Raw genomic sequence first — 24,075 nt, 5'->3', positions numbered from 1 at the left:
CCGGCACGGATGTGACACAGGCACACACATGTAAGTTGTCAACTGGTGTCTCCTTTTTCTCTGTTAAAGACTGAATTACGTATAAGTGAAAACAACCCTGTACATCTTTTGTTCAGTAATAGGAGATTGTGTACGGTCCAGAACTGGGGTCAGCAACCTTGGTCCGGGAAGGCATTTGTCTTTTGCGTTTACCTTTATTTTTGGGAATTGATGCAGGTGGGCCAAGAAGAGAGCTTCTTACTCTCTTAATGAGATGGAGCTGGAGATGGTAGGCGAGGGGATTGATCTGGCTGAGGGGACAGTTTATGTGACTCGGTTCTGAGACAAAGATCCTGGGTGGACAGCCAGACTGTCTGTCCAACTCTGAAGCGATGTCAGCGTGGGTGCCGGCGGTCATGCTGGGCTGACGTCCTGTGGGTAGTGGTGATGAGGGCCGACCACGCTGTTCTCCAGGCGTTTCGGCAGCCACGGATCATCTGACGGGCCGTAGGGACCCCACCTGCGGTAAAGCCGTAACAGACTTCAAATGGGCTATGTTGGTTCTCTCCACCTGGCCGTTGGCCTGAGGGTGGTAGCCAGAGGAGAGACTGCAGGTGGAACCAATGAGGCGGCAGAAGGCCTTCCATACAGCTGAGACAAACTGGGGTCCCCTATCGGAGACAATGTCCTGGGGGAACCCATGGAGGTGGACGACATGTTGGAGCACAAGGTTAGCAGTTGTGGCAGAGGACGGTAGGTCGGGAAGGGCGACCAAGTGGACCGTCTTGGACAGGCGATCCACTCTGGTCAGGATGGTGGTCATTCCGTTGGCTTCTGGTAGTCCGGTGATAAAGTCCAAAATGAGGCGGGTCCAGGGACGACGAGGAATGGGAAGAGAATGCAGGGGACCAACAGCAGGAGTGTTTGGAGTCTTGGCCCGGGCAACGACTTCACTTCGTCCACTTAGGCCTGTACATCCCGCTGTCACGGAAGAAGAAGAACCCTGCTGCGGCCGGTGAGGTTGATGGGCGGATGGAGCCGTTTTGAAGTTTCTCGGCCACAAACTGCTCCATGGCCAAATGCTCTGCTTTAGAAAGAGAGTAGAGATGTCCTCAATGTGGCTTGGTTCCCGGTAGTAGGTCAATGGCCATGTTGTCTGGCCAATGGGGTGGCAGCTGGGCAGCTTTGGACAACAAGGGAGGAAGGTTATCTAAAACAGGACGGGTTGATTCTGGATTCAAGGTGGAGGATGGAGAGGGCTGTGGCAGAAGGCAGTGGCAGTGGTGATGGCAATGTGCTCTCCACTCCAACACCACGCCTGATGACCAGGAGAGATGAGGTTCATGGAGAGACAGTGAGGGGAACCCGAGGAGGAGTTGTGAGGTGATTATTGTGGTAATAAAAAAATGGATTTTTTTCGACGTGGGAGTTGATCCGGAGCTGGAGAGCAACCGTACGGTGAGTGATGGGTCCCGAGGAAATGGGTCGACCGTCTACAGAGAAGACCCTGCGCCACGTTCGCCGCTTCATGCTCACGGCAGCTACCTCATGTAAATGCTGCCGCAGTTGGCGAACCTCCTGCGACAGATGTTCGATGAGGTTCTCCTGGCGCGCTACCCGATCACATAAAGCAGTGGGCTCAGTCATTCTGTCACGGTCCACGGAACCAGAACATGAGGAGGAGACGAGGAACCTCGGTGAAGTGGGACGCAAGGAGGCAGGTAAGTTCCCTCCGACTTACTATGCGAGCGTGAACCGGCGTAAGCCGCAACCCCACCCGGATGTTGTCCTTCAATTTACAATAATTGAATACAATTAAATTGTATAGTACAATTTAGTACGGGACAGGACTATAGGAAGGAGTTTAGGAGAGAGGATAGGTGAAGGTTAGGAACAGTCTTACTTTTAGAAGGAGTGGAGCCGAGACGTGTGTCAATCAATGACTGAGAGGCTGTCAGTTGCCATCATTCCAATTTATAGGAGTCACGTTACCTCGTCTCCGTGTTGCTCCCAGTCACATGGATGGAATATAATTTAGGATTGTGTTTAAGTTATAAATTTATGTAAAATTTGAAATTATTTTCAATCACAGCTGTCAGGGAGGATGAGTATTATTTAGCAGGAAAAATTATTGCTGTGTCTGTTGTCCATGATAGTCTAGTCCCTCATTTCCTGTCAGAAGAGCTTGTACTGTCGGTGAGTCTTAGTTGGGTTGTGCGCCATATCTTGCATTCTTTTCTGTTTCTGCATCAACTTGTTCAGTGCAGCCACAGGCACTACTGCACTTTACTGATCTGATGGATGCTCCTAGATGTTTTTGCATGCAGCTGGGCTATTTTATTCACTTCACAAATCTTCATAGCTCCAGTAAGCTCAGTTTCTGCCGTGGATTCCAAACAAACTTTTACTTCTCCAAAATTACATCCTCACTTTTAGTATCAAATCCATCACAAAAGCATCAAAACTTTACGTTTGCAACTGCATCCATGACAGAATCACATACCGTTCAAACATCTTATTCTTCTTTGGTGAATAGTGTTTATCAAATTTTCCATGGTCTTGTACTTTTTCCCATCATCCACGCTGGCGAAAACTAATGTGTTGTGCTCTTCCACAGCCTGAGGTCCCACAACAGTGAGAAACATTAAGGTTTTTGACACAGATACAGCGTGAATCACTGCTTAAACGTTCACCATTCACAGTCCACATGACCAGTTCAAGTTAGAGGCTCAGACGGCCTCACACTGTCCATGATTCTTTATCACTCCTGGTACCATATAATGTTACTTTCAATAACTGACTGATGTTGTAACATTTAATAATTTTATTTTTTGAACTCAGAATGGAAGTCCATGTGGTGTCAATCAAACAGCTTCACCTGATGCTGTTCAGTCATCTTTTCTTTTAATACTTCAAGGCAAAAAGTACAATACATCATCATCAATTAGTACATTCAGTCAAGGAGTTACTCAGTAGAATATTCAATAACAATGAATAAAAAGTAAGCATAAGCAGGGCAGTATGAACTGTAGCAGACTTGTGACAGGTAAAACTGGCAGGCACATTTTAGCTTCGATAATTAATTTGTCATTGACACAACAGCACTAATGATGGTAATGACAACAGTTAATATGGCCAAACAAAGAATAACAATGTTCAGGCAGCGGGCAGTGGCTCCATAGTGCTGAGCTCCCTCCAGATCCATGGCAACTTTCCTGTCTCTGGACTGGGAAAGAGAACAGTAGACATGTTCTTTTCACAACTTATTTAGCATATTGTAGAATTTGAATCTATATTTATTATACAGCGATATTTACAAATAACAATAATGCATTTTAATCCTGTTCCATGAATAAACTTTATGGTGGCAAACTCACCTTAATGGAAAAGCAGAATGCCACTAACCCAAGGCAGAAGAAGTTGCAGTACATGAAGTTGAACAGTGACCATATGACATGGTCACTTGGCGGTGGAGGGCTGCTGACACGATTTTCCTGGATCACATAAGTAGTCGACTGCATTGGCAGACATTGGGTGTTTTGTTGCATGTTATCCACTGAATTCAAGTTTCAGATCCCTCATACAAATGTTCCTACAGAGTTGCTGAAAGAATCAGTTCCTCTGACAACGAGTGTAGCACTTTTTAAACTGTGGATTCCCCCCCCATAACCACATGTTGCAGAAAACCACATTAGCAAGGTTACATCCATGCCAGGTGGTAAAAAAAAAACCTAGCACTTACATTTAACACACTTTTTTCATTGCATTACAAGAAAAGCATTTTAATTTTTTTTACCTGTTTACTACAACTACTAATGAGAATTAAGCATTAAGCAAATGTTGGAAGGATAACTTTTGAAATGGAATTTTAGATCCATGGAGGTTCTTCTCTATGTGCATGATTAATCTTTCGAAGCACTTCACTGGTGTATGTGCAACAGGTCGGTAGTCATTATGGCACGTCAATGCAGACTTCTTCAGCACTGATATGATGGTGGTGGTCTTGAAACATTTCACTAGAGTGAACACACTGCCACCATTCACAAATTACCTGAACATCAGTCAGAAAGCATAGGTACTGAGAAGTGTTCTTTAGTCAACCCCTGCAGGACTACGTCTTTATTGCGGATGTTTTGCTAATTGCCTATAATTTCCACCTCTTGCCTATTCTATTTGCACAACAGCATGTGAAATTGATCGTCAATCAATGTTGCTTCCTAAGTGGACAGTTTGATTGCAGTTACATTGTGTTCCCTATATTTGTTTGAGCAGCGTAGTAGAAATGGGGTGGTTCAAAATATTAACTCTATGTGAATGTTTGCTTTCAAACCAAACCTACAGTAATTAACGAATAAGGTTTTAAACCACACTGTCCCGTCCATGGGCTGAGGGAGGAAGGAAGTGCAGGAGGGGGATTTATTTAACAAAAAGGGATTTATTAAGGGGGAGAAACTAAACTAAAACTGACTAGCAAGCGTGAAACCAAATACGTCAAGTAAGGTTAACGTTAATAAGAAAGTTAATGTAGCCACCTTTTCCAGTGGCTTCTCTTCTGTATATAACAAGGCCTAATCGTTCCCACTTAATGAGCTTCTGCTGAGAACGATTAGGTCCTGATAATCGGCTGTGTGCATGGCAGCTGCGGGCACCCATGCCTGTTGACCTTCTGTTGGCCTCTGATCAGGGACTCATCTCGCTGCTTGTCCTGCTTGACCTGAGTGCAGCGTTTGACACTATTGATCACGCTATTCTCCTTGCCAGGTTAGAGAATGTTGTTGGGATTAAGGGAATAGCCCTTGTATGGTTCAGATTATATCTGACCAACCGATATCAATTTGTGGACACGGTGGTTCGTCTTCATATAGTAAATTAGAGTTTGGTGTTCCACAAGGTTCTGTCCTATTAATAATACACGGTATTAGCATTCATTGCTACGCTGACGACACACATTTCTATCTATCAGCAATGTCAGATGAGAGGCAGCAGCTGAACAGAACAGAGAATTTCCTGAAGGACATTAGGCAGTGGATGCTCACCAACTTTCTTCTATTAAACCCTGATAAGACAGAAGCTCTCGTACTTGGGTCTCAAACAGCCAGACATAAGATGGCTGACTACACCATAACTCTGGATAGCCTTTCTATCTCGCCAAGTACTGAAGTAAAGGATCTAGGTGTCCTCATCGATGCAGTTCTCTCATTCGATTCACATGTAGATAATGTCACTAGGATAGCATTCTTTCACCTTAGAAATATTGCAAAAATAAAAAATATCATCGCAATGCACAATGCAGAAAAGATGGTCCATGCCTTTATCACATCAAGGTTGGATTACTGCAACGCATTACTGTCTGAATGCTCTAGTAAGTGCATGAGTAAACTCCAGCTAGTACAGAATGCTGCAGCCAGAGTTCTAACTAGAACTAGGAAATTTGACCACATCACCCCAGTCTTACAATCACTACACTGGTTACCCATCAAATTTAGGATTGACTACAAAATCCTACTTCTGACCCATAAAGCTCTAAATGGTCTCGCCCCGCAGTACCTGTGTGAACTTTTAGTTCTTTACGACCCACCACGCTACCTGCGATCAACGGGTGCGGGGTCACTACTGGTACCAAAAGTACAGAAGGTCACAGCTGGGAGCAGATCTTTCTCATATAGAGCTCCGCAGTTGTGGAACAGCTTGCCGGTCAGTGTCTGGGACTCAGATACAGTCTCAGTGTTTAAATCTAAACTGAAAACACATCTGTTTTCTCTTGCCTTCTGTTAAGGTCGCAGACACAGTGTCAATTATTAAGTCCCATGACCCACTCTATCACACAGTCACCCTGTTAAGCACAGACGGTGTTAAATTCACCTTAGTTAGGCTGTCCTAGTTAGGGTACCAGGCCACAGTTGCACAAATATACCACTATTACCACATATTCCAGTATCAGTAGTACAGTGCCACCGTCTGCCGCTGCTTCTGTTTGTTTTCTCCGAGATACTGAATCAAGCGCACAGACTACTGGCAGACTCCAGTGAAGAGACCAGCAGGTTCCTGGCAACTGAAATGAACCAGAGGGTCACCACAGCCACCACCACCGTAACAACTAAAGCTTCAGGGATTTTCAAATCAATCAGTAGCATCATAATGGACACGTATTGTACACCATGACACTGGAAAACATTTTGGACCTCTCCACCTCTTCAACTATAGACCATTTTTTGTGTGGAGATTTTCCTTATGTGTAGAAGGGTCAAGTGTGGGGGGTGTCAACTGTAGGGCCTGTCAAAGCCCCTTGAGACATACTGTATATGATTTTGGGCTATATAAGAAATAAATGATGTTGTTCTTCTTCTTTATTGAATGGTATTGTATTATAATGAATATTTAGGAATATGTAAGATTTCTGAAAAATGGCCCCCTTTTTTTTTGTTTGTTTTTTTGCTTTTACATTGGTCTTAGTGGTCACATAATACTGCATCTGAAGTCTTTTTCCGAAATTCAGCCGTGTTGCAAAAGAACAGCCACTTTGATCCAGTCCCACCATGAGATTTCATTGTGAGAAATGGAAAGTAAGCTTTCCCCTTATGACAACATATGGAGACAAATTTACACCTATGGCCATTTCTAGCCACTGCAGGTCCATATACAGGTTAGGGGAACTCATATTAATGTTAAATAATCTCACAAAGTGAAATTTTCATAATTTTTTAACAGTATTAATTCTGTCTATTATGCCATGGAGTGACAGAATAAAGTATGGAAGGCATGCAAATGAAAGAAAAAGCTAATTTGTACAAAAACAAATAATCTGCACTGTGCAAAGTAGCAAACTGACCACATTGTGGTTGCTCTGTCAAACTCTGACTCACACAATTTCCACAGACCACCGAAGAAGATGAACTTGTCTCTACCTTCACCTACAGTCTGAAAATCCTTTTGCCAGCAAATGGGCGGCTTCAACAATATTCCGACACACAGACATTTAGATCTGTGGATAAAAAGAAATGCTTCTCATACTGAATTCATTCTTGCTTTTTGTAATATTTGGCACAGTTATTAATAAAGTTATAATAAATCGATGGCTGTGCGGCAAAAGTATCACCAATTTGATATAAAATCTTTTGAATCAGCATTTGTGAAAAAATATTAGGAATTTCGATGCATCATCAGTGATGTTCCTCGGATCCTCTGGGTCTTCCAACATCAGACCCCCTCTCACACAGGTGACCCATCTGGGGTTGATCAAGTCCCAAATTGTATCCCAGAACTAATTTACCTGTTTATCCAAAGCTCCCCTCTTGGCAGCTCTGGTTACTCTGAGCCCCTTACTTCGCTTCCCCAGCATCATCTGCTTGGTGACATGATCCATTATCAGCTGCCAATCTGAGGCTGTAGACAGCCACACTACTCTTGTTTGTGGCCGTGAACAGGGCTTCTCTCCAGTCTTTAGAAAGGATATGGAATGTTTCTTGGGGCACCTCAGCCATATCATTTTGTGTCCAGTCTGAATACCAAAACAACATACTGTATGCAAGGTTCATCTACATACCTACATCACATCAACACTATTCAAAGGTGGTGAATGCAACTGAGTTGCATTCACTAAGCATCTATGAACATGTCTAAAAAGATCAAGAAATGCTGCACATTACGTTTTTTTGTAAGGGACTGGTAACGGTTTGACTAATGTGTGCGCATCTGCTGTAGACATTTTCACGTCTGTGTTTCTTGAGCAAAACCATAGCTTATTTCTAATATTACAGCACAAGAAAAAAATAGAGACAACATAGTACTGAGATTTTACTTAATGACCAAAATTACAAAATGCAAGAGAAAAAGGCAGTTCCGTCTGGACAGATTTCTCTCGTATTGTTAACAATCATCAGAAATCTTTCAGACAAATCTTTGTGCAGGTGTCATGAGTAACCAAGGGCAACCATGTACAGACCTGCAGGGGGGAGCTAGCATGTAAATAGAAACCCGCAGTCAGTCAGGAAGTATGGGCGGTGCCAGCAGTTAAAGGCAACATTCAACACATGCAAAGGGTTTCTTAGCTTAATATGAAGAAATGTTTTAATAAAACAAGAAGTATTTCTCATTTTCAACATGAAGCAATTCTGCCTGAAGAACTGACTGTAGTTATTAGGACTACAGACAGAAAGGAGCCTCACATAACGTTATTTAGAATATTAAAGTAAATTGATAAGAATTGAATGGAAGGCATGAAAGTTTTGCTTGCACAGAATGAACATTTGTGGCTTAGCCTGCATGATAATTAGTCATTTAATTCTGTGAAATGTTTAAAAAATTCATGTGATTCAGAAATGGACACTATTTTGCTGCAAGAAAAAATACGAACAGCATTGTGAGTGCTCTGCAATCATATCTCTTAAGAATCACTTTTGGTGATAAAGAAGATGATCTTAAATGTCTCATCATTACAGCGGCTATTGATTTATGTGCGTTAGGAATCTGAACTGAGGACGGCAACAGTGAATGCATTCAAGTGGAAAAGGTGCCCTCCGGTGGCCAAGCGGCTGCTTCACAAACTTGGACTCAATGAAACGTGGCTGGGTGTCAGGAGCACTGAAGCTGTTGGGGTAATAATTTGGTGCTCCTCCTGCACAGACGAAACAAGAGGACTGAACTACGGCTGTCCACAGTTTCCCAAAATCCAGAACTACACTCTGCATCTGAGGGTCTGCCTCTAATCTACGTATAAAATCCCGGGGTGACGAGAGTAAACATCCTACTTCAGAACAGAAGATGAGAGATATGGAACTGCTCAGCCCAGGCTGTCTGTGGAACGGCCAAAGTGACTCACTTAAACCATGTTCCTACATGAACAAAAGCTTGCCGTTGTAATCAGTACACACAATGATATCACCAAATCCTTATTCCTTTAAAGAATGAACTAATATCCTTATGGACTAGATTCAGCCTTTGCATTGAATTTCAGACATCCTTGTATTAATTAATCAGTGACACAGTGAAGCCAGAAAAATGCTTGCCAGTGGTCATCTTGATTTCTGTCTACTTTTGTACATTTCATATCCACTGTGGGTCATGGGATGTTTTTGTCTGCTTCAGAGCTTGAGCACTAACCCTGGTTGTCGAACATGCACATGGGTCCATCTCGCTGATAGTTGGCCACCCGGGCTCGGAAGGGACAGTTGACTGGCAGCTGGAGGTAATTTGCGCCCAGGCGGTGCCTGTGTGTATCTGGGTACGAAAACAGCCTACCCTGTGGAGGCATACAGATCCAAGCTATTGCTACAAATATTGCTTATACCAGCACGAATCTTTTGCAGTTTTCAACATCATAAATTTCTCGCACCATCTTAATTAGCAAGTGAACACGTTTAGAAGCAATCTAACAATTTTTTTTTAAGATGTAAAAATGTCTGACCTGCAGCATCTTATCAGGGCTGGGCTCAATGCCTGGTGGCATGTTGTTGGGTTCAAAGGCCAGCTGCTCCACCTCTGCAAAGTAGTTGACAGGGTTCCTGTTGAGAACCATCTTTCCCACAGGAATGAGAGGGTAATCCTTATGGGACCACACCTGCAGAAGAAAGAGAAGAACAGACTGGATTTCTATGGCACTGACTGGTCGCCAACAGTGCACTACACTACCATGTAGATTTTTCAGTCAACTTTTGTTTCAGTTAATTTAATTTGTTACATTTAGAGTGTTTTTTTTTGTTTTTTGAAAGTGGCTTATTTTTATTTTAAAGAGACACAGAGGGACATCACCATCCAAGTCCTTCCTATAATCCTTTCAACGCATGTGTCAGGATTGACTGCAGCTGGGCTCATCACCTGTGGCCAATCCTGAGGACACATAAAAGCCGGAGATTTCTGCCCCTTCGGGAGGGACGGCATTTATCGGGGACTCTGAGCACGAACTTCAGTTTCTGTTTTTGAGTTCTGGCAATCGCCACACGCCTGCAGGCAAGTTTAAGTTGATACCCTTTATTCCCGTTTTGGGCCACCGCGCCATCGTTTATTTGTATTTATTGTTCATTTGTAATAAAACCCCTTCCCAGCATGTCCTGCCTCTGCGCTTCCTTCCCCCGTCAGCAAGCGGTCGTGACAGAATGCCGTCCCTCCCGACAAAAGCGCAGAGTAAAAAGGCAGAGGAGAGGAAACTGCGTGAAGGACGCAGCCCGGCGCGACGAACACGGCCAGAGTACTGCCCATGGGAGTTGATCGCGCCATTCTTCCAGTATGTCCGCAGGATGGACGACAAGCGGTCGTGACAGCATGTGTTCAAAATTGGAAGAAAAATGTTCAAACCAACTTTCCTAGAAACCAGGAAAGCCTTCATAGACATACAGCCAGTAAGTTAACAGCTACTGCTAAAACTACATGATTTACAATATATTGTACGGGCCCTTTACACAATAATAACATAATAACAAAAATTAACACTTCTAGAAAAACAATTTACATACTAGAAACCAAAATTCCAATAAAGATTTTGATGGGCCTGTCCGGGTGTTGGTCACAGGTCGGGTGTCTTTTCCTCTACATCTTGAGTCAGCTGTAAGAGCAGGCGAGCTTTTTAAAATGGCTGATGGGCCAGGCAGTCCCTTAAACTGTGATGATGTTTGAAACATGTTGACAAATTAGCAGGTTAACATTTTAATGCAAGCATGCTAACGTCAAAAAGGGTGTGGCCAAGAAGGATGTGGTCGTCAGAGCGTGCATCCTTATAAAGTGGCAGCTTTGTGAATGTTTTAAAAGATATTTTTTGTAATGCTTCTCTAGCATTTCATGCTTTCCATTATGTTTGAGCATTAATAACTTGGCCACGCCTCTTCAGATCGCTTAGAAAAATAATAACACACATCACACTAGAGTACTAATTTTTGATATATAGCACGCCGGTGTGCGTGCTTCGTTATGACCTGCATTAAGTGCCAAAAAAAGTCTGAAATAATAAATAAATAAAAATGTTCACCTTTTGACAGTTTTTTGTTTTTCCAAAAGTGTGCGTGATCCGTAAGTTAGACAGAAATAAACCATATGTCAAACGTTGGTCCTGGCAAGATCTATGAGACATCAAAAAAACATAATTTTGTATGTCAAACCATCTGGAAACAAAGTAATAAAGATATAAAAAGTAATAAAGTAATAAAGATAATAAATGCCTTCCGAAAACGCTTTTTTAGACTTTGCACGCAGACCGTAAATCCGACCGAGCCAAGCCATATGTCAAACCGTGCGGAGCCGCACGCCCTGACATGAAAGTTGTGTGTGTGCTGAACAGTGTCATCGCAAATTCTAAGAAACCTGTTTTTTCACACTTTTAATAGTTTGGTCATGAATTGTGGCTGTTCTGTAGTCCCCAATGAAGCAAACAAAATGTCATTTTGTGCGGAGAGGTCAGGCCTTGTGGATTGTTTCTGTGCATTTCATGGTCTTATTGTGACAGCATTGAATGTAACACGTGTCCTTTTATGCCTTTTTCCCAGTTTTTCCGGGTTTTACAAACATGTCCCATATGTCAGATCGTAGGTCTCGTCGAGGCCTTTGGCCTTGCCTTGGCTCCCAGCTTCAACGGTTACCCTTAGGGAACCAAAAACGTATTCCCAGCACAATAGTAAATGGTCTGTCATACTGACAGGCCCAAATAAGAAATGAATGCTGGTGTAGCATATGTAGCATAACTGCTTAGACTGGAGACCCAAGTTTCAAAGATATTAGACATGACACATTTCCCCTTTAATCTTAACCAGAAACATTACAGCTGATACAAGTATCAAATATTCACATGCACCCGTGGCACTTTAAATCAAAATGCATGTATTTATTCACATTTTTATGTCCATCAAGTTTCTACAGTAGACTACCAAGGACTACAATATTTCTACTGCATAATAAAAGCCCTGATACAGTAATTAACAGCTTGTTAATTACTGTATTAGAGTAATTTCCCAAGAGAGCACTGCTGAGATATCATGTCTACATAGATCTGCTCTGAGATGAGATGCGCTGCTACTGAATATATCTGTTCACTGGCAAGGCAGGAGAAACTCCAATACTTCTGGCAAACTCATTCTGAAAGAAATGAAATGAATGAAGTTAACTCCAGAAAGACCTACATAGACCTAGACAGACAGGCAGATAGACCTACCATGTGCCTGACCACTTTCAGAGGATATGGTATTCCACCTAATAATTGACATTTCTCAATATGCATCCTCTCTGGGTCTCCTGGGACGAGAACTGGCTTTTCTGGCTCAGACTGAGAGAGATGAGTTAGTTTCCTCTGACCTATGAGAGCTCAAGTGGATTACAAGCAACCTGTTCACCTACCGGCTCTAGACTCCTATTTATGTGCAAAAGTTCAGACATTCTTTCATTGAAGCCTGGAGCAAAGTTTTCAGGGTTAACTGCAACAAAACACTGACCCTAAAAGAGAAAAAGCATGTTCATGATTGTTTTTCTTCTATTTTCCTCACACCTTTATCTGTGAACATATGTCCTGTGTGTTTGAGGATTGAGAGGATAGAGACACTGGTGCTAAGCTCAGCGTGCGGCTTGTTCACTCATGTATGTTCATAGGCGTCCTCAAGATTTACAGAAACAAATAGATAAATCAAAAAAGAAACAACATTGATGTTAATGAATTGTATGCAGGTATTGACAGACACAGTCACATGCGTGAAAGCGGTCAATCACGTGGCTCCTGCCATTTTAAACTCTGGGTGACACAAATATGTACACATTCGAAAAGGGATGCAGCTCCAGATAAGAAGTTCTGTTCTTTAACTAGTGAACAAGCCTCATGTTTAGCAATAACGCAGTAACCAAAGAGGCCAGAACATAGCGCAGTGCGCCCTGCTCACCACCAGAGGGCCCTGTCCTCACTACCAACTAGGCACTGGGTTGGCAGGGTGCCACAGCACTGCAGAAAATCCACTGCAACAGCGCCAATACAAACCAGATCAGCAACCCGGTCCGTATCTCTCCAAGTGCGTATGTGCCGGCTGTACCGCGAGCCAGCCAGCATCCCGCAGAACACTTCCACCATCAGGCCCAGGCCGTAGCCCTTGTGTCCTCCTAAACAAACCGCCAAAGTATACTTTTTAATACTTATGATTAATTCTTAAACAGGATAGAAACTGCAGCAGTTATTTTTTAAATCTTTTTTGAAAGTCACCATCTAGGCGCTCCAGTAAAAAAAACAAGGAATGAAAAAGAATCAAACATTTAGAATAAATGTTGGACCACATGCTTTGACCCCTGCTTCCCTTCATGAGGATTGAGTGGTTACTTAGGTTAATTTCTTGCTTCAGCAGTTTGGCGAAGACTATTCAGTATGAATGCATTGTCATGTGATATAATATGTGTACATATATTTTACTGTTGTAATTGCAGATTTGATTGATAGATAGATATAGATCGTCCTGGACAGGAATCAAACGACTGTAGCCCTAGAATTCAGTCCATATTAATATTACCAGATGGAAGATTCTGACCTGTAATCTCAGGGCCACCAAGCGGCACCAGTCCTCCTCCGTTCAGCACCTTGCTGGGGTCTGTGCTGACCCTGCCCTGTGAGTCACAGCCCCACCCCTCTGGAATGGAGCTACCATTCCTCTCATGGATCTCCACCTGTGGCCAAACAAGATGTCAGTCACAGGCCTTCATGGAACTGTCAGGCATCCTGCATGCACGGCATGTCTTCTGGGTTGCAGCCATAAAGAGGATTTTACTGATCAATAAAATTATGCATAATAGATTGCTGCATCAAATTGAATATATCCTCTCTCATTTAAATAAATACACATTTCACACATTTTTTGGGAGGGTTTCTTACCAATAGATGGCAGACTACAGCATTTATTAAAAATCTGGCAGCTCTTCTCGAGAACAATAACTTGTGGAGCTGCAAATAAACTTTACCTTCCCTAGAGCCACCGCTGATGTAGCCATGTCCAGCACAAAACTACCTCCATTTTTAGCCGGCGCCGCTATGCTAATTGGGTTGGTGCCTAGAGTACACTGGAGATGAAGCATACATTGACAAAATGATAATCATCTGTCATCTATCCAACATGAACATGTACAGAGAAACTGGTGAGCACCTCTTTAGCACGTGTGGGGACCACCAGTGGAGAGGTGTTTGTAAAAGACATACCCTGTCATTTTTGCCCATTAAAGTGGGGGAGAAGAGAAAAGAAGAGAAACGTTAAGCGGTTACAAGGCACCAGCCTTTAAAGAGACATGAATGAGGCAGAGTAACTCACAATCATATTTTCTTTTAGCGCTTGCATGGAGTAATAAGCTGCAATGCCATAATGATTGGAGTCTGTGATCATAAGATAAGAAACCTTCATTAGCAAAAAAAAAATAATGCAAAGACTACTATCTCCTACGTCAGGCTGTAAATACAGTTAAATCTATTCATGATTATAATTTTTTTCACACACTGTTACAAATGTCCTTAAAATTAACGAAAGCCTTTATACATTATAAAATATTTTAGTCAATGAGAAAATGTTAACCTATTATTTCACTGTTTTACGTGCATCATCCCTGATAGCATGTCCTTACCCCTGGCCACCACCCAACCGATACCCACATCTCTGGCTTTCTTGATGGCCAGTTTCATGCAGAAGTTGCCCACTACTGGTCCCAGAAGATTCCTCCCATTCACCAGTGCTGTGGCCACACTTTCCTTTTCAATGCCTGGCTCGCCCTCCTTGGCACAGATTCCTGCTTTGATTTCTCTGACATACACATCTTCAACAATGCACGAGTAAGTGACGCAACTAATTGCAAGAATGACATGAAAAAAGAAGTGCTCTGCGAACACAGGTCCAGGTGCTCATCCACCCTGTGACAACTCTGTCAGACGTACCTAGCCGGTTAAGGCCATGACTGTAGTGTCCTCGGAGGTCCCCTTCCACCAGCACCTCTGCTAAGCTCCGAGCATGGCTGGGACTGGTGCTCACACTCTGCATACACTTCTCAATGAAGGTCTGCACCTCAGCCTTTAAAATCAGACACCTGATGAGCGAGACATGGCTTTAGTACAATGTCAGCTACATTAATTTCACGATGGACATGACGAGGATCAAGGACGCATACGCGCAACATCACAAAACAGTTTAATACATGGTGAACAGGACAGGGGAGACATCAAGTAACAATGATCCGACAGCGAACAGAGACAGTATATGATTGCATAACAGCTTTATACAATCTTACACAAGTGAGGACACTTGGCAACACAGGACAAACCCTGGACCGGATCCTGACAATAAACAGTTTGTATCATTTATGCGTGCTACATTTGGAAATATATTTTCAAATGAACCTTCTATCCTGATAATCACACCTACAATAATACACCTAATCCCTAACGTCACACAAAAAGAAAGATTTTGACACAGCAACCTGAAGAAAACATGTTACACTGCGTTGATGTGCTTTTTTGAATAGTTTATTAATGATCTTGCTTATAGTCTTCATTGCCATTTCCCAGGATGAAATAATTCATTATTATTCATTATATATTTTTGCTAAATGTGAGCCAGCAAATGCTATAGTTTTCTCTCCTTTGTGTTTTAGCTGTAAAGAGTCGCTGTGTCTCAGGGACATCTGTCTTCTCCAGAAAAGTTGGTTTTGTACCTTATGCTCTTGTAAAAAAAAAGCATTTTACATCAAAGTAGCACTTTAAGATACCATATCGTATTTAGCCTTCCCAGCAATAGTTACAGGACCTTTGAGGCTTTTGGAGTACCCTTCAATTCATTTATGCCTTAGTAGCAGAGATCATTACTGAGGGGACGTCACTCTTGAAGGCTTTGTGGCATGATTATACCTTATGAGCCAGCATCACTGAGCGGTGTGTGTATATATAGAAATCTGCCTTTGAGGGTTATACTTATTTTTGATACACCCTGTGAGCCTTATGTATTGATCAGCCATAACATTAAAACCACTGTACCACTATAATATTGGTGAATATTATAGATGAAATTTCTTATAATGACTCCTGCCTATGAGTCATTATGTGTAGTAAGTGAATAACTAAAGTTTATATGTGGGAAGGAGGTGAAATGTGTGGGATCATCTTGGCCTCACACATCCAAGGCTCAGGGTTGTGTCCGGGGCACATTTATTGCTCTGGGTTTTCCAATTCCAAATTTGTTGAATTTTAATTTATTCAACTCTAAATTGGCCCTGTGTGTGTGTGTCCTGCCCAGAGTGGGTCCCTGACTTGTACATTTACATTTACATTTTAATGTGGGGTCAATCGTATGCCTTCCTGATGGTATTGCATGATGGATAAGTATTTGTCTGTATTGAGGACACCGTTAATCTTGACCAAATCTTCAAACCCATTTGCCAAAATGTAACCCCAAGTGGCTCCACCATGTTTCACAGTTCCCTGCAGAAACTCATTATTGTTCTGCTTTCCAGGATTCCCACTGCCTTCTGCTATTTTAAATAACTAAATATAGTTTAAGTAGTTCAAATATTTAATCATGGGGTAAGGACACCTGCCATTTCTCTTATTATATGGGGCTTGTTGGATACAATTCTTCCATGAAGACTACTTCTGTCCAGACTTCTCTGGACATCAGTTGGGTGAACATGGGTCCTCTGCCAGCTCTGAGCTGACACACAGCATGACATCTTCTGATTTCAAAGGGAAATAAGCTTGCCGGTTCCTTGTCTGATCACCGTGTAATGATCCTCAGCCCTTAAGTTTCTTTCAAAAGAGCTTGAACAACACATCTTGATAGCCCAGTCTGCTTGGAAGTCTTTATTCTGGGATAGACCTTGCCAATGCAGTATAACTACCTTCTTTGCTGGGTTTTGTCTTGCTGTGGTATATGATTAATGTCATGAAACTCGGCTTACACAAGTCTGGCTGTTCCAAACCGAGTTTTAAACCTCTAACGCAGCTGTTTTTCTTTTATTAAATCACTGTTTTCAAGATGAAGATCTTGATCTCTGCCTTTGTACAAGTTTACCTCTTAGAAATGCTGCTGGCTTGAAGGCAAATGGCAATAACACCAAATATGATTTGATTTTGATTTTTTTTCTCACTTTGCCATTTACAATAAAAAATTACTATTATTGTTTAGATTTTTAAAGCATTTTTAGAACGTCAGTCAAGTGTATTAAGTTTCCCAAAGATGCAACACAATTTACAAATCAGACCATTCCAACCAATCTTTTTAAACATGGAAGCAACAGCGTACTGTGTTTGTTTAGCTTGGGCTTACACACTGGACTGTTCAAAGGTTCAAGGTGAAAATGAACCACAAACACTAGAAAATATTTTTTAAAAAATAAACAAAACATCATAAAATTAACATAACATTTTAATAATATGAATGCATGGATTCAAGAAATATGTAATGTGGATAAAACCAAAGTTTTTACTCATCAACCAGTTTCAATCAGTTGTACTAAATACTAAGAATCACAATATGTAAAATTACTGTACAATCTGATTCTCTGTTGCTGCCAATAAATCAAATCCATCCCCAATGTACAGTACCTGCTCATGATGCTCTGTTCACGTCTAATTTGCTGGGAAGTGAAAGGCGTTCTACCAGCTCCCTGCTGATGGAAGCACCCAGCACTGTTAAGTCAGTCAGGTTTCGACTATTTAACACAAACATAGGACTCGGTATATTCCGGAAAGGTTAGGTCACGAGACCTCAGGCTTTAAGCAAACTTTTGTTGCACCAGTTGCCCTGTTTTAAAGGGCACCCGTCTACCTTTGGCTGTCGCCATGTGTGATCAAATGAAACAAAGTGGGTAAACCGTTACCCAGCTACATTACACATTTCGTGTGATTACAATATATTCCGTACAATTACAAATTTTGACACCAGAACCTAATTATGATTAGATTTTCCATAGGCTACATAAAATTAGGTCCACAATTTTGTGGATCAGCACAACTTTAGCCCTCAGAACTATTTTTGTTACATGGAGACATTGTGTATGGAATATCTCAAGATATGTTAGGTCATTCATTCATTTACAGTCACCCACGCACTGATCAGCGGCCACTGCCAGGACTAATTCGTTGTATATTCTACTCCTCATCATGTCACAGGAAAACGTCAATCAGCTTCTAAAACAGACAAACAGCATGCCAAGAGAGCAGGTTCTGAGGACTTCAGGCAGAACAAGGGCCATAACATGGCAAACTGCCCACAGCTGCTCTCTCACACTTGCTCTTTGTCTTATTGTCTTAACTGGTTGCTGCCAGGATGCTGTGCTTTCTAATGCTAAAGTGAAAATGTCTGTGACACTCTTATTTATTTATTTATTTAATAAGCGATTTATGGCAATCAGAACCACAGGGAATTTGAATTGAAGACCAACGCATCTGGTAAGGGACATGGGATTTATTTTATTTAGGTCCAGGCAAAGACTATTGGGCAAAAACAAAGTTAGAAATTTGCCTAGCTTCATGATTCAAAGCATGCTTGCACTTAGTGCCAGGGCGACCCAGCATGCATTTATTGTTTACTGCTTATCAGAACAGTGTGGAGTGTTTGTTGGGAAGATCTGATGAGACAAAGACCGCACCTAGATTATATAGGCCCACTGTACAGTATGAGCCCATAATATTATAACAATGGAAAATTGATCTTGTAAGCACAACCGTCAATGCATTTAGAAATGCTGTTGGAGGTACTTCACTGTTGTGATGCCATGGCATGTTAGAAATTCACTTCTTCATTTTACAGACATAATTCCAGAAATAGAACACCACACAGTCCGTAAAAAGGGACTGCCGAGGTTTCTGAATTTATTAGGAAGCTTGAGGGTGGAGGCAGCTCCGAATGGAACTGACACAGTCTGAATGAGCGCGTTCCACGTTATCATACAGACTCCCAGCAGTGGGTGCACTGGGGCTTTAAAGGTGATTTAGGTGGGCGTGGTGACTGAATGATCAGTATTCTGGTGACTGTTATCCAGCGGATGAGTGCATCAGGGGTGGGGCCACACCTGTATTGGCATCATATATATTGTACAATGAATACTGTTAGCATACAGTGTTGGTGAGAACCAGTATTACTTCATTTATTAATGAAAACATTTATTATTCATTATTAGACAAAAGGTGTAACTAAATTACAGTTACTTACTGAAAAATCAAGATTACAATTTTAGTCTCATCTTAATATGAAACCTTTATGCTGAATATACTCCTGTCAACATACAACATTCAGATCTCAACTGAATTTTAAGACTATTTTAAGAGTATAATTGTATGCATGGAAATGGAAGAGATGGACCTTCTGACATGGCTAGCAAGCATGCTATTGTTACAAGAGGAAAGAATGCGGCCCAATTATGAGCTAAGAATGTCTGTTATTGTAAATTTTTAAAAACTAAACTATTCATTCACAACATTTGACACTGTTTTATCATAGCATGAGTGACTATTAATAGAGTAAGAAATCTTTGTAGAGCATTGTGAGCATTGTAACATTATTGTGAAATTGTTGTTTATGTAGACTTATTGAAGACATTAGGAAAGGTTATGAAATACATTTATGTATGATTGGGTCCTACAAAGTGGTGTTAATCCTAGATCTTTGTAAGTGGCCTTTTTCTAGTGTAAAAGGGAACTGGGTTTCTGCGTACAGTTGTGGGTCACAGCTGTACAAACCACCATATATATTGCATCTCTCTCTCTCGCTCTCTCCCGCCGATCAAGAACTGGCAACTGGTGTGGTCGCTGCTAGCAAAGGGAGTGGTCGCTTGCTCCAAGTTTCAAAGCCCAGTTTCTGGGCTGCCCTTTAATCTTTTCCTGGAGCCACATCTGCTTCCACTCGTTTGTGTGGGAGAAAATAGAAAGTTGGCAGCTAAGCCCTTGATTTGGGCACATAAAAATATCCCAGTCTGCTGAGGAGTGGCCACTAATGCAGGTCCATGCAGGGTGGGAGACAGGGAGGAGAAGAAAAGACACTTTAAAGAGCAGAAGGCTCTGGGTGTTGGGGGGTATGGAGGTCTTCAAACACAGCAGGTTCTGTCTCAGGGAATTTGATGATGGGCCAATGGAGAGTCTGCTCTAGGTACACTGACGACTACATAAAACATGCTCTTGGAAAGAAAGTGTTTCAAGCCCTTTCAGGTTTGTTACACACCAAACTAAGGAAAATGACACTCTGGCACTTCCAGTCCAAGATACTAATTTGCAGAACTATGTTTTTCCAGCAAACAATTCCTTATGTACTTAAAAAAACAAACTTCTGACCAGTACTTGAAAACATGAAAAATAATTATTAGGTGAAGCTACTTAGAAGCCTGCTGTCTAAATGGCCTGAATATTTTATGTCTGTTTTCACACTGTTCATTCCAGCAAAAATGAGCTTTGATCTGAAAATTAGAACTGTTGGGAAACTTGGGAATGCAGTGACACCCAATAACACCCAATGAGTTGCTAACAGCATAGTTGTTAACCTGGTTAGCTCCTGTGGCAAGGCATTGTTTGGAAATCCTTTTTGAAAGAATCTGACAAAAGACCAAGACACAAACTGTCATTGTTGGCTCCAGCATTGGGTCATTGTCCATAATGTTCCACACATTTTTACATCTTTTTGCACGAGACATTTGTCTGCTTCCTTTCTCTGCTTCAGATTATTTTAATAATGAATGTTGTCACTTCCACTTTATGTTATTAAACATTTTATTTTAAATTGATCACATTTTCACAAATGGATTAGGATTAAGAAAGTCCTACCCATGAATAACAATAATAACACTTTTTATACATACATACAGAAAAGTTATACTGTCAGTAAATAAGTCAATGTTTGCAGAGAAGGCATAATGGATGGAGGGGAACTTATGCCAGCCATTCTTGTTCCTTTCTTGTTGTCTACCTGCTGAACAGATTCATGAAGCTCTGGAAGCCGTCCTCCCCAAAGAAATCAAAGGAGCCCTCAGCACTGCCCAGATGCACCAAGAGCAGAACCAGCAGACCCAGGATCAGCAGAGGCACCAGCAGGTTCCAACCCGAGGCCAGGATGTTGTACCACTTGGCCTTGTCTGAGCACTCCTGGGCAGCCTGCAAGTCTCCAAGGGTCTTCTGGTCACGGGCCTGAGTATGATGTGAAGCAATTTGTTAATCTACCATTATTTTGTCTCAGTTAGATGTAGCTGGGTTACCGGTGAAAGTGCTGAAGTTCAGCAAATTAACACACATTCACCAAAACCCAGAACTAGTACACGTATCCAGGAATCACGTCTTTATTTCAGATGCAAAAAAAATGGTAATGCTGGTTATTTCTAGACAGCCAAGAAATGCTGATCTGTCTGATCCATTGTGTTACAGAAAACCAGTTCAGATATTAACATTCAATTCTGGAGACAGTTACACATGAAACGCGTCTGGTTTATGACACAAAGTAGCTGGTATTCTCTCTCTGCACTCAACTTATACGTGGATTTCAGACGTCTGTACGTCTATGCACTTCATCTGTGTTTTCATGGCGTGGGCCAGGGCACACACCTCTAATCTCCCATTAGCAACGTACCAATTACTCCATTTTAAACTTGCACACCACATCTCCAATTTCAGCGCGATGCTGTTACAGAGGAAATGATCTTGCATGGCTGTATTTGCTGTATTGTCCACACTCACATTCCTGCGGCAGAGAAACCAGCAGTAGATGCAGTAAATGCCGTAAATGTAAAATGTAAATTCAAGCTCTAGTCCCTGAGCTATCCCAGCCTTGCTATGGCCTTGTTCATATCACCACCGTCTGCCTGAAGATTAACTTGGAACCTACAACATTGGCCAGCTGTGCATGCAGGAACTAAACAGCCTCTAGCCAGATATTTCTGGCATCTGATCCTATACTAAATCTTTTTTTGCTGTTTTATTTGTCAAGTCAATGTAAAGTCACATTAAACCAGTAAACAGGCTTTTAGCAAACTATGTTTATAAGGAATGTAAGGTAAGGTCGCTGTTTTGTGTGATTTGAGAATTCCCTCACCTTAATGGAGTAGATGAGAGCCATGAAGCCGAGGCAGCAGAAGTTGACGTACAGGGTGTTGCAGAGAGACCAGACGAGGTAGTCACGAGGGGGCACCTTGGCTGTATGGCCCATATTCACCACGGTGGAGCCGGCTGGCTTGCGAGCAGACTTACTGCTGGTGAGCGGGGTGCAGTCATTAGAGTAGCAGTAGGTAGCGTTGTCCATCCTGTCTCCTGTCTCAGTCAGTTGTGGTGGTGGTTCTACTGCTGAGAAACCTGTAAAAGGTCCTTCCACGCCGCGTACAGCTTTTATCTGAGCCAGAGATGGGAGGTGGCAGATGGCTGGGAGGACTGGGAAGGCCAGTCATTATGTGGTCAGGCCTCAAGGAAAGCAAGGAGCAGGATGTTGCTGGGACTCATGGACTGTCCATGGTGTGGACTGCCCCACCAAGCTCTTCAAACCCTTTCTGAACACTGTATTCAACCACTGTTTAATTACTAATTGGTGGAAATGTCTAGTCTGTATTATTCATTTCACCAGTATGTTTAAATGCCTCATTATTCGTCAAACTGCTGTTGAAAATTTGCAGGAATGATTAATGGTCGGCCTCAGTTTGGCAAATGACTGCCATCTTCAGGACACAAAGGTAATTTAATGTACATTTCAAGGAGATTTTTACCACACACAAAAAAAGTTCTGTTGTCAGGAGACTACCAGAGGTTCAATTTAAAATTAGAGGCCATAGAATACTGTAGTTGCTCATTTATTCTTTAAAACGTGAACCTTCAAATCTCAATTGTCATTGTCAGTGTAATGTTTTAATAACTACCGTCCCGTTGCACTTACACCCATCATGATGAAGTGCTTCAAGAGGCTGGTCATGAAACATATGAAGACCCTGCTGCCCTCCACCCTGGACCCACTGCAACCCGCCTATTATCCAAACTGCTCCACGGACTATGCCATCGCCACCACCCTGCATCTGACCCTCACCCACCTGGTCAATAGGACACATACACACAACTGTTGTTCATAGTCTTCAGTTCAGCATTCAATAGCATCATTCCTAAGCACCTGGACGTGAATTTGAGCCTGCTTGGCCTGAACACCTCCCTCTGCAACTGAATCTTGGACTTCCTGACTGAGAGACCTCAGTTGGTCCGGATCAGGAACAGCATCTCCAGCATCTCCAGCACCACCGCACTGAGCACTGGAGCTCCCTGCTGACCCATGACTGTGCAGCGATGCACAGCTCCAACCACATCACCCATGACACAGATCTTGTGTGGAGATTGAGTTCCTCGTTGCTCATCTAGAGGAGAATCTCTCCTGGAATCTCAACACCAGCTTAACAGCCAAGACTTCCTCTACTTCTGCGGAGAAGTAGATGACCATATTCTCCATATTCCTCACCATATTCTATAGAGGGACTATTGAGAGCATTCTAACCAGCTGCAACCCTGTCTGTTTGGGGAACTGCACCATATACACAATACCCTACAGCAGATAGTGAGGACAGCTGAGAAGATCATTGGAGTCTCTCTCTCGCTCCATAATGGACATTTACCACACACGCTGCCAAAAGCATTTGGGCCCTCACTGCCAAACTGTGCAGTAGCTTCTTTCCACAGGTCATCTGTCAGGATTAGCATCATTTGGAGACATCACCTATGACCAGTCAAGCCGGAAGTTAAAAGGCGCCATGCAGCCACCGATCAGCAGTGGCGCCATTTTCGTGAACTTGTTTGTGAACTTGACCTTCTGTGAACCTGTCAACTATCTGATGTGTTTTAAGTTCTGGCAATCGGCTCACGCCTGCGGGCTAAGTTCTCCCCTTATTTCCCTGTTTTTAGCACCGTTTTCCTTTGTTGTCTAATAAATCCTTGTTTTCAGTATGTCCCGCCTCTGCGCTTCCTTCCCCCATCAGCTCGCCGATGTGACATCATCAGACACTTGAACACTCAGGGACTTTTCACTCTGGACTGACACACACACATTACCTCTGTTATACCGAGTTGTATTATCTATTAATGCACTCTTCCATTTTGCACAGATGTGTTTGCACAATTTTTACTTTTATTTATTTTTACTTTACTTTTTACTTTTACATTTATTATTCTGT

At 42.3% G+C, this 24,075-nt stretch overlaps 3 protein-coding genes across 3 annotated transcripts; all 3 read right to left on the bottom strand.

Moving 5' to 3' along the window:
• Positions 1-393: 393 nt before the first annotated feature.
• Positions 394-11,065, bottom strand: LOC114793891 (catalase-like). Its single transcript, XM_028986037.1, has 7 exons — positions 10,937-11,065; positions 9,383-9,535; positions 9,079-9,217; positions 8,493-8,593; positions 2,483-2,597; positions 955-1,066; positions 394-499 (listed from the first exon to the last, which is right to left on the bottom strand). Exons 1-7 carry the CDS (start codon positions 11,036-11,038, stop codon positions 394-396), a joined length of 828 nt encoding a protein of 275 aa, XP_028841870.1. The 5' UTR covers positions 11,039-11,065.
• Positions 11,066-11,906: 841 nt separating this feature from the next.
• On the bottom strand, positions 11,907-17,511 carry LOC114793885 (uncharacterized oxidoreductase YjmC-like). Its single transcript, XM_028986032.1, has 11 exons — positions 17,504-17,511; positions 14,846-15,012; positions 14,539-14,727; positions 14,232-14,293; positions 14,070-14,123; positions 13,888-13,986; positions 13,461-13,596; positions 12,923-13,041; positions 12,295-12,390; positions 12,113-12,223; positions 11,907-12,036 (listed from the first exon to the last, which is right to left on the bottom strand). Exons 1-11 carry the CDS (start codon positions 17,509-17,511, stop codon positions 11,974-11,976), a joined length of 1,104 nt encoding a protein of 367 aa, XP_028841865.1. The 3' UTR covers positions 11,907-11,973.
• Positions 17,512-20,652: 3,141 nt separating this feature from the next.
• LOC114794925 (interferon-induced transmembrane protein 5-like) lies at positions 20,653-22,245 on the bottom strand. The gene is made up of 2 exons (XM_028987793.1): positions 21,972-22,245; positions 20,653-21,073 (listed from the first exon to the last, which is right to left on the bottom strand). Exons 1-2 carry the CDS (start codon positions 22,176-22,178, stop codon positions 20,852-20,854), a joined length of 429 nt encoding a protein of 142 aa, XP_028843626.1. The 5' UTR covers positions 22,179-22,245; the 3' UTR covers positions 20,653-20,851.
• Positions 22,246-24,075: the final 1,830 nt, after the last annotated feature.

Source organism: Denticeps clupeoides, chromosome 7 (genome assembly GCF_900700375.1).
Source record: "Denticeps clupeoides chromosome 7, fDenClu1.1, whole genome shotgun sequence".
NCBI lineage: Eukaryota > Metazoa > Chordata > Actinopteri > Clupeiformes > Denticipitidae > Denticeps > Denticeps clupeoides.
Note: the sequence above shows the minus strand (reverse complement) of the source record. Positions and strands in the feature narration are given on the sequence as shown.

Coding starts and splice junctions, on each gene's coding strand:
- LOC114793891 (XM_028986037.1), bottom strand. CDS start 11,038: ATGTCTCATAGATCTTGCCAGGACCAACGTTTGACATATGGTTTATTT. Junction 8,594..9,078: donor GTGCATGTTCGACAACCAGG/GTTAGTGCTCAA, acceptor TCGTCTGTGCAG/GAGGAGCACCAAATTATTAC. Junction 2,598..8,492: donor AGCCGCTTGGCCACCGGAGG/GCACCTTTTCCA, acceptor GTGGGACCTCAG/GCTGTGGAAGAGCACAACAC.
- LOC114794925 (XM_028987793.1), bottom strand. CDS start 22,178: ATGGACAACGCTACCTACTGCTACTCTAATGACTGCACCCCGCTCACC. Junction 21,074..21,971: donor CTCTCATCTACTCCATTAAG/GTGAGGGAATTC, acceptor CATCATACTCAG/GCCCGTGACCAGAAGACCCT.
- LOC114793885 (XM_028986032.1), bottom strand. Junction 14,294..14,538: donor CGGTTGGGTGGTGGCCAGGG/GTAAGGACATGC, acceptor TTATGATCACAG/ACTCCAATCATTATGGCATT. Junction 12,037..12,112: donor TGAAAGTGGTCAGGCACATG/GTAGGTCTATCT, acceptor CATTTCTTTCAG/AATGAGTTTGCCAGAAGTAT.